The sequence below is a fragment of the Haliaeetus leucocephalus genome, unplaced genomic scaffold, assembly GCF_000737465.1.
Source record: "Haliaeetus leucocephalus isolate CR32 unplaced genomic scaffold, Haliaeetus_leucocephalus-4.0 Scaffold184, whole genome shotgun sequence".
Lineage (NCBI taxonomy): Eukaryota > Metazoa > Chordata > Aves > Accipitriformes > Accipitridae > Haliaeetus > Haliaeetus leucocephalus.
In genome coordinates this window covers 5,588,404-5,598,432 of record NW_010972620.1, presented here as the reverse complement: position 1 = coordinate 5,598,432, position 10,029 = coordinate 5,588,404, and the positions used below count along the sequence as shown (strand labels likewise).

The 10,029-nt window shown below is 43.4% G+C and overlaps 1 protein-coding gene across 3 annotated transcripts in view; it reads left to right on the top strand.

Annotated features, from left to right (window-relative positions):
• Window positions 1-368: 368 nt before the first annotated feature.
• Window positions 369-10,029, top strand: part of VTI1A (vesicle transport through interaction with t-SNAREs 1A) — a 276,166-nt gene continuing 266,505 nt past the window's right edge. For 2 of the 3 annotated variants that reach the window (XM_010564734.1, XM_010564733.1), the window contains exons 1-2: window positions 369-536; window positions 8,517-8,575. In XM_010564734.1, coding sequence (XP_010563036.1) covers window positions 443-536; window positions 8,517-8,575 — 153 coding nt within the window. In that variant the 5' untranslated portion in view covers window positions 369-442. The remainder of the gene's footprint in view (window positions 537-8,516; window positions 8,576-10,029) is intronic. The other variant, XM_010564735.1, reaches the window with a different exon arrangement.

The following is a 10,029-nucleotide window of genomic DNA, read 5'->3' as shown; positions in this document are numbered from 1 at the left end:
CGCCTCCGGCTCAGCCAGCCGCCGCCGCCCCCCCGCTTCCCCCGGCGGTCCGTTGGCAATAGGGGCCCGCCGGGAAACAGCGCCCCGCCGCTAGCGCCGCAGCCGCGTTCCTCCGCCCCCCGCTCTCCCCCCCGAAGGAGCGAGGTTACCAGGCGGGGAGCTGCGGGGTCCCGGGTTGCAGGGCGTGAGCGGGCCGCCGCCTCCTCCTCCTCCTCCCTTCTCCGGGCCCGGGGCTGCAGTTCGAGCCCCCAAGCGAAGGGCGGCAGCGGGGCCGTGCTTTTAGCACCTGAGCGAGGGCGGAGAGCTTCGCCGGAACCTGCGGCGAGGCGCCCGGAGGCGGGGGGGGGACGCCTTTGCAGGTAGCGGAACGCGGAAGCGCCTGGGTGCGGAGCGGCTGTAGCGCGCCGAGCTGAGCGCGGCGGTCTCCCCCGGCACCGCCGCCATGTCCTCCGACTTCGAGAGCTACGAGCAGGACTTCGCCGTGCTGACGGCCGACATCACGGGCAGGATCGGGAAGGTGCCTAAGCTGGTAGGAGGTGAGCGGCGGGCTCTTGTGGCGGGGGTCGGGGGGGGGCCCGCTGGCCTGGCGCGGCGGAGAGGCCGTCGTCGCCCGGCGTGCCGGGCTCCCAGCCTTCGCGGCTCTCCCTCCGCACCCCGGCCGCGTCCTGCTGGTCTGTAAGAGCCTCTCCGGTTCCCCAGCAGCAAGCGTTTGGGGCGGCGGCGGGAGGCGTTAGGGTGTATTTTAACGTGGTCTGCCTCGGCGTCCCGTTACCCGACTGTGTTTTCTTGCTCCTCACGCAGCAGAGTCGGGATTCGTCTCCCTGCCCCGGGTGCGCATCAGTTCGAGCGGCGAGTTGTCTCATGAAGGATATTAAGGATAAACCTGGTAGGGTGTTTATTGTTTGGCGGTCAGCTGGAAGGACCAGCCCTTCCCTGCTGCCTTGCTGTGGGGCCGCGCAAAGTTAGGCCAGCGCGGCCCAAGGGCTGAGCAGAGCCGGGGTCAGGGCTGGGTGGATGTTGCCTGCACCAGCATTGCTACCGAGTGCTTTCTGTTGTGATCGTGACACGACATCAGTAATGGAAATCCAGCCTTTTTCACGTGGCACAGAGCGAATCTGTGCGTGGTTTAGTCCCAGTCTGTATTTTTGATGCCTGCTGTTAAAACATTTGATTTGGATAATCGGCTGCGGTGACTCACTTGTAGGAGCAGATTCAAAGAAATCGGTGTTGGTTTACTTTAACGTGTTTGTCAGTAGCCTGCAGCATTCATGGTCTGATTCATGACGTATCCCTGCAGTAGAGACAATCATGGCTATAAGAGTGTTAGGGTAGAAAGCTGAAAGTGATAATCTCTTTAACCAGTCCGGCTGAATCTTCTAGCACATATGAATCAGTGCCCTAATATACGTCTCCTAGTACAAGACAGAGGGAAGCTGAAGCTAGTGGATTTCTCGTCTGTCCCTCTTGTAGCTCAGCTTAATGCTTCCTCTGTTTCCAAGTCATTAAATATTTCTGCCTCTGCTTCCTATGCACATTTCCCAAAGGTTTAGGATACTTAAACTATAGGAGTATGTATCACATAAGGAGGGAATAAACGCACACTAATGGTATAGTTTTCCACATGACTAAAGGGAAAAAATATCATGCATCCAGGACCAATGAGTAACATCCTACTTTTAGAGTGGGAAATGCATCATGATGTGATGAAGTAGTGACTAAACAGGATTCAAGGTGGATGGTCAACTAAAACATGTGATCTCTGTGCAACGTTAATTCAGAGGCCCAAAACACATCTGAAATGAATAAACAGGGGGATTTTGAGTAAAAATCTGTCTGATTCTGGAAGGTTATGTCTAATTCTAATTTTAGCAAGTTAGAAAGTCTTCTGATAAATTGGGATTCAGTGACCACACTGAATCACAGGCACGATTAGAGGACAGGAAACTATGCCTTTTCATTGGCTTAACAAAGCTATTTTGCTGTTGAGTTAACAAAAAGGACACGGGGCGGGGAGGCGGGAGGATAATTCAGTCACAGTCTGCAGGTGCTTATGAGGTAGAAAGCTCTTTCTGTTTTGTAATGGAGACTTACAAAATGAAGAAGGGAGAGATCCAAAGAGTTCCTGTGATTGAAATTTAGAAGTGGTGTAATTTAGTCTGCTCAGAAATGATATTTAACCTGTAAATGGCTACTGGAACAATTTCCTGAGAGGATACAGTGAATTCTTCACTCATGTAAAGCACCTAATCAAGGCAGTATTTCCCGCTGCCTCACAAAGGTTTGTTCACATTTAAACAGAGTAAATTTAGGGATCTCTTGTAGGAACAGGGAGACATCATAAATACACTACTGGCTCCTCTTCCGAAATCAGTAATGCTACACTGATTTACGGAAAAAGAATAGAAATTTAATTTCCTAATTGTATAGATTTTGGAAGTCATCAGTGTCTGTTCAGTAGTAGGAAGAACATTCTGTTTAGTAGTAGTGGATTTCCATAATCCTCTCCTTGAATCAGTCTCCCTGATTCACTTAGGGAGACTTTGGAGCTTAAATACGAGATGTTTAAAGAGTATTGTCTTAAACAGTGACATAGCCTCAAAGCAGCAGGCTTTGAAATCATGATTCTTTTATGTGGCCATTAGAAGGCTATTTTAGAATTTGCCATCTTCTCAAGAGGAGAAAGAATGCGTGTTCCCTGAGGGACCAGTAGTATGGTACTGGGCTAAATGGTCTCAAGGTAAGATAAAGGTTAATTTTTATTTTTTTTTAAGAGGTGCCTTTTCCATGTTAGGTTTTGAGGCTGGTCATGCACACTTTAGACTGGCTTGTGTTATAGCTACTTCTTGCACTGTACATTTATGAGTGAGTGCACTGCTTCAGTTTTCAGGGCTGTTCTGTCTTTCATCAGCAAAAAAAATCACATATGACTTCAAAACAAATTGCAGTCTTAGCTAACAGAGGCATTTGACCAGCTGGAGAAAAAAAAAAAAAATATCTGACTATGCTGAACACTTTAATCAGAAATATTTTAAATATACATTTTTCCCTTGTTTCTTAATAGGAGTATTTGCAAGATCTTTGCTTCTTCATCACCAGAAGTTCCAGTTAGTTCTTGTGGAGATGGCTGGGAGAGCCTCAAAAAGAGGATTATGAGGTGGGAGGGGGACATGAGGAAAGATGCACGTGAGGTGGCAGTTTTCAGCAGCAGTGATTTGAGAGAGATTGCTGATGGCCTTCTTCCTCCACGCTGGAAGAAGCAGGATGAAAGGTGTAAGGACTTGTGCTACTTCTGCTTAATACAGAGAGATCTCCTGAAGTCTAGTGACTGGTTTATTTCCTTCCGCTGCCCATGATGGACCTGCTGTAAGCTTCGTGTTCAGTTGAATTGGAGAAACACTGGTTACTTGTTTTTGCAACATTCCTGCATTTGGTGTTGTCAGGACTTGATGCTGTCTTGTCTTCTAGGAGGATGATGGCTCAACAAACAATCCTATTGTCACAAATGCGTGAATAGTTCAGCAAGAAATGTAACAAAGGCACTCTGATACTACAGAAACAATAAGCAGCAGGGACAATAGAACGTCTTGGGAAGAAATGTCTTCTGTTGAGGCAAACATCATCTGGAGAATTAAAGAAAGTCTTCTAAATAGAGAAATGGCTTTTAAATAGATTTTCTGTGATGCTGCTGCAGGTCTTTGAAGAATGAAGATCATTGGCTGATGTCTTTTATTAATGTTCCTCGCTGTTTCAGAGAAACATCTGTCTTGTGATTTGACCAAAAATTTATATAAATTTTGATTGCTTGATCTGAAAGAGAGTTTTATAAGCGCAAATGGTGATACTTAGTCTTTTCCCAGCACAGTAACCTCTGGGTTGTGATGGTTTTAGATTTGAGTGCTGTCATTCTTCTAATACTCGATACCTGCATTTTCTACTGGGCAATCAAAGCACTGTACTTCAGTCTCTAACAGATTTAGCTGAAGAAAGTCCCACCTTTAATTTTCTGTTGTATCCCTGTATTGGAATTTACTGTCTCCATTTCAGATCTGGCTCATTATGTTGTGCCTCTTGAACCCAGTTTTATAACCCAAAGAGAGAAATGCATGTATTGTTCCATTTGTCTCTGCTGTTGGACAGTAAGTTCTGGCAGTGGTGGACATATAAACCACCTCAGCCAGTGTAGCGAAATCTGCAAGTGGTCTATGAACCGAAGCCCTTTGTTACTCGGTCTCTTCCTTGGCATGTACTAATAAAAAGAAGCAATTCCACAAGCAATGAGACTGTTCAGTCTTGGTCCAGACTTTTTTAATCTCTTCATTCGTTGTGAGATCAAACCAATGCTGTGTTATCTTTCTACACTTGTAGGCAGATTTTTGCCTTTCTGTGACTGCTGTATGTTGGGAGACAAAAGAGTGACTAATGCAAATGCAAAGCCGAAAGAACCGAGAAGAATGTAGTAAAAACTTGTTTCTTTTAAGAAAGTGATACAACCTTGTGTACAAACACAGAATGGTTTTCTTTGTTTGCAATCTTTACCCAGAGGAAAGAAACAGTTTTGTTTCCAGTCTTTACCCCTATTTTGTCAGTTTGACCAGTTAAATTATACAAGCTACGTGCAATATTTTCTTTAGGACATTCTGTCTGGCAATGTGGAGATAAAAATTCTATTCTGAATTTAGACATATTTGATGGAGCATTGTTTTTTATTTTCTTTAAAGGATATTATCAATTCTGAATTAAGAAAAAAGTTATAAAAACCCCTTTTCATTATTTCATATGATGGAAGCGTATTTAAGGAAATGATCAAGTAGGCAGATTGAAAACTACTAAGATGCAGTGGAGTAATACAGTTAGTAATATGAGGATCTTTAATTGGATTGTAACTTGTTTGTCCTGATCTACTAGATTAGTAGCAAGCTTCTCTTACTCTGAGTAACTCCCTCTGACCTCATCTGTCGTTTCCGAGCAAGTCATCCTGTGGATATTGTGCCCTCCTTTCTATGGGGGTTCTGACTGTGAAATAAGTTGTTTCCTTAGCTTAACTGTGGCAGTAAAACTGAAAGTAAATGGTTTGAACACCATTCCAGCAAGTGCTTTCTGATTGACAGTGTTGCAGCAGTCCATGCTTTGTTGCTGATATCAACAGCAGGCCTAGAGGTATTGGCACTCCTGCAGGCAAGTGGCTCCAGGCAGCATGCTCCCACCAGGATTTTACATGGATGCGGCTGGAGGAAGAGAGGAGAGCAAAACCAAGTGGGCGATACTTTGGTAAGCTTGCTTTTCCTTACCAAAGTGACTCTGCTGGATCCTGCCACCCCTTCTTGCTCTGGGGACTACATGGTATTGTGTGCCCTAGAGGATCAACAGTTGCAACAAGTTCAGCTGCTTTCCTGGAAATCTGTGAAAATATTGCTCCAAAGCTGCAGTGCTGGGATGTTGCCATGGGCCTGCTCACACATCTGTATTTGAAGGAACAACAAAGGCCTTTTGTCAGTAGGTCTCGCTCCCAGCAGTTCCTCTGGTCACCAGCTGGGTGATGATGTATTGGTAAATCTGGGACAATGTTAAAATGCAACTCTGGAGTTGGGTTAAAGTTTAATTAACTAAACCATTGAAGATCATTTGAATAGCTCCTCAATTTTATAGGAGCAGTTTCAGCCAGACCTCCTTGTATACTAATGGGTTTTCCCTACCAAAGGTCTGTAGCTTAATATCTCTGTGGGTAGGTAAGATCTTACTGGTAGGTGGAGTGCTAGGTAATTTTTATCATCACAATTACACACAGAACTTGTACAGCATGAATTATCTTCCCCCAAACCCCAACTTTATATCCCTAAATTTCAGCTTACTTAATGTGTATGGAAATTGTAATCCAGTAAAACTCAGGGAAATACTGAAATTGCTATAGTACATTTATTTTATGCTGCTATATTTTTAAATTTTATTTCACCTTCAATAAAATGGTATTGTGTGTTTCATATCTTACATTGTTTTTCCTTTTGTCCATTGTCATCTTGCCCGCCTCCAAATGAAGGAAAGAACAGACGTGTTTTGGGATGCTGGGTAGGAAAATTGAAATGTGGAGGCAAACAAGAGGCAGATTCTCTTTTCTTTTGGGTTTAGTTATGTTAGGAAGATAAATCACTAACCATTATGTTTTCTGGCCATAATGACAACCTGGTGGGGAATTAAAGACAGACATTACTAGCAGAGAAATAAAAGTGCAGCACAGAAATAAGCATTTCCTACATCTTCTGCTGTAGTAGAATCCACCAGATGTGGCAGTGTGAATTCCAGATTTGCAAGAAAGGTGCTGTTTTTTCCATGGGTTTAGCTTTGTAGAGAGGATTACTTGATGAAATTCTGGGCCTCTTTCAAGGTTAAGAAGGGAAACTGGAAGGACTTAGAGGTGAGCTCTAACTTTTAATTTGTGGGAGGATTTAAGTGCCTCCTTATCACTTGTGTCACTGGCAGAGTTGCCTTTACTCAGAGGGCTTCAGTGTTCTTCGAGATGGTATTCTACCTATGTTTTGCCAGATGTAGTGTTGTTCAGTTCTTACTGCTGCCACCCAGAAACACCTTGATTTGTTCATATAGGATATAGTGGAGTCAGAGCCTGAGACAGTCTCAACTTTAGGTGAACCTCATCAGCACTGAACCACTTGCTTATCCAGGTCAATCTCTGAAGGAGTCTTTGCTGCCTCTCCAGTTGGCTGTAACACATTCTTGCGAACTTGGGCTTCTCCGAGAGGAATTTTCCGCTAGAGAAGGATCTCAGACTATAGTCTTGGTTTTGGACGGTAAATGAATTACCCACATGTTCTACAATACTATAGCAGCTTCTTCGGTGACAACTTGGTGCATGTAATTTGTTCTTGTGAATCTGCCATATGCGGGATGGTGTATCCTCAGAAGTCAGCTGGTTATTTGCAAAAATCTCTGCATTATCTTAAACATGACTTGCTTAAGCTGGGGATGTTTCACCAAAAACTCTGTAGCAATACAGTCCTTTCAGAGGTAGTTCTGTTGCTTTTAAAGAAGATTGTTTTAAGGGCACATTTTACTTTATGTGGCAGAAATTCTGGTTTTGGTTGCTACCTCAGCATCCCTGATTCCTGCCTGTGGCACTAAGCCTGCTTAAAAATAAAGCATTTCAGCCTGTGAGAAGCTAAATTATATACATTTAAAAAAGGGGTTCCCTCTGGAAATTCAGTAGCTTGTGGCATGCAGAGGATCAAAGATCATCACATTGTCCCTTTTGGTCTTTAATTTGTCAATTTTATGATACAAAGAGATCATGTGGAAGAGAAGCAAAGGAATTCAGGCTAAAAAAGAAAACCGTGAAGTCTGAAGATACACAATAAAGTCTCTTGTGCCAATGTAGATGTATCCATCGTGATCTCTGAGGAGCAATGATGGGACATACTTTTGTGCAATTCGCTTTTTATCAGGCAAACCACCAGCACAGAGGTCTCATGATGCTCTTGGTTTCAAACGAACAGTGGTATAAAGGGTTGTATGTGCAGAGTTTTGTTGTTAACTTCATTGAGACAATGGGTGGATTTACAGTCTGAAGGATGGAAGATTTGGCCATGAGAGGGGCACAAGGTGATGCAAAAGGCAATGGAAATTGAAGTACTATTGAAGCCCCTGAATGCCCACAGTAATTAAGCAAAGTGGGGACTTGTTATTAACCAGTGACTGAATATTCCTCAGCAAGTCCCCTTTCATGCTGTAACAAACCAAGTGGTCAAGCAGTTGGAATATTTGGCAGATGTGACACTGAATCTCAGTTAATATTGGATTCTCTGCCTGAGAATGGATGGTTAGAGGCAGGTCGAAAGTCAGACATGCTCTCTATAGCTGGGATATAGACTTGTTGGGGAACCTGGCAGATGTTGATTGCTGCATATAGCTTATAACTGATTTTAATTTTTTTAAATTTTCATCTTTTATTACTAGTTCAAATTTTTACTGCTGCTAGAAGACAGTGGTTTTCTTGTAGTTCCCACGGCATTTCATTTTGGTTCTGTTGAAGCAAAAGAAACGGTTCTAGACCTGGCCTAGGAGCAGGGGAATAGAAACCTCATTTTTCTTCAGTACCTGGATTCATTGTAAGTGGGATGCTTGGTTTTGTGCATCTCATATTTTGCAAATAAATAGGATAAGCCTTTGTTCTTAAACCGTATTTTTTTTCCATTTGGAGTAAGTATGTGCCTTTTCTTGCATTTGTCTACACCCAGCAAGTGCCTGCTGAGGCATAACTCCTACACCTGGAGCAGCTGTAACTGCTTTCCTAACTAGCAAATGCTGCATAACAAAGCAGAAGACTTCAAGGATTCTCCAGTCTCCTTTGTTTATTTTTTTTAATTACTAATGTGGGTATCACAGTGCATGATGATGTCACACAGAATAAATCCTCGAGTCAGTTTTAACTGATACATATAAGCTTTTGAAATGTTTTTCTTCCATGGCAAGAGCACAATTATATTGGTATTTTCACAATTCTATTTCAGATGAGAAGAAGCAGATGGTTGCAAATGTTGAGAAACAGCTCGAAGAAGCAAGGGAACTGGTACGTTCTGCCTTTTCATATGTTAACTGCAAATTCCTAGCGAAAATAATAGGATCATTAGCGGTAACGTTTAACATACATGAGGCCCTAAAACCACTTAACAATAATATGTTAGAAAATGAAATAATATTTTTGAAATAGTTCTTATTTGAGGATATGAAATACCGAAGGGAAGTGTATCCTTTTTTAATCTTGTGATAAGTGATTTAAGGTTTGCATTATTGCTGTAAGCTATTACAGGCTGCTACAGGCTTTGAGATGTGGATTAGGTCTTTTACTTTAGGAATCGAATTAAATATTTACACACCCGCACTGTTCGTTTTTTTTTCTTGTAAGACCCATGCATCTACTGGATTTAATCTGTCTGATTGTGTTGTAGAGCAGTAAATACTTTTTTTCTCTTTTATAGAATCATAGAATCATTTAGGTTGGAAAAGATCTTCAAGATCATCGAGTCCAACCATCATCCATGCCCACTAAACCCTGTTATGGAGTACCTCGCCTATGCGCTTTTTGAATGCCTCCAGGGATGGTGACTCAACCACTTCCCTGGGCAGCCTATTCCAATGTCTGACAACCCTCTCAGTAAAGAAATGTTTCCTAATATCCAACCTAAACCTCCCTTGCCGCAACTGGAGGCCATTTCCTCTTGTCCTATCTCCAGCCACCTGACAGAAGAGACCAGCACCCACCTCGCTACAACCCCCCTTCAGGTAGTTGTAGAGAGCGATCAGGTCTCCCCTCAGCCTCCTTTTCTCCAGACTAAACAGCCCCAGTTCCCTCAGCCGCTCCTCGTAAGACTTGTGCTCCAGGCCCCTCACCAACTTGGTTGCCCTTCTCTGAACACGCTCCAGCACCTCCATGTCTTTCCTGTAGTGAGGGGCCCAAAACTGAATAAAAAAAACTTAGCAAGTGAGGCATAAAGATATTTAGTTGTTCGAGGTCAAGGGGGCAATGATAGTGTGGGTTAGTGATCCAAGAAGAGTATATATGTTAACTAAGCATTAGTTAGTGGTTTGCACTGACAGAAGAAAGCAATATGGGTTAAGCAACTGTGACTTTTTTTTTTTTTAATTTTGTTCCCATTACAGCCTGTCATGTCCTCCATCTGGATGGCGTATAAAAGTAAAAGTTTTGTAGATGTGGAGTGTCCTGGTTTCAGCTGGGATAGAGTTAACTGTCTTCCTAGTAGCTGGTACAGTGCTATGTTTTGAGTTCAGTATGAGAAGAATGTTGGTAACACTGATGTTTTCAGTTGTTGCTCAGTAGTGTTTAGACTAGAGTCAAGGATTTTTCAGCTTCTCATGCCCAGCCAGCGAGAAAGCTGGAGGGGCACAAGAAGTCGGCACAGGACACAGCCAGGGCACCTGACCCAAACTGGCTAACGGTGTATTCCATACCATGGGACGTCCCATCCAGTATAGGAACTGGGAAGTGGGGGGGGGGGGGGGGCA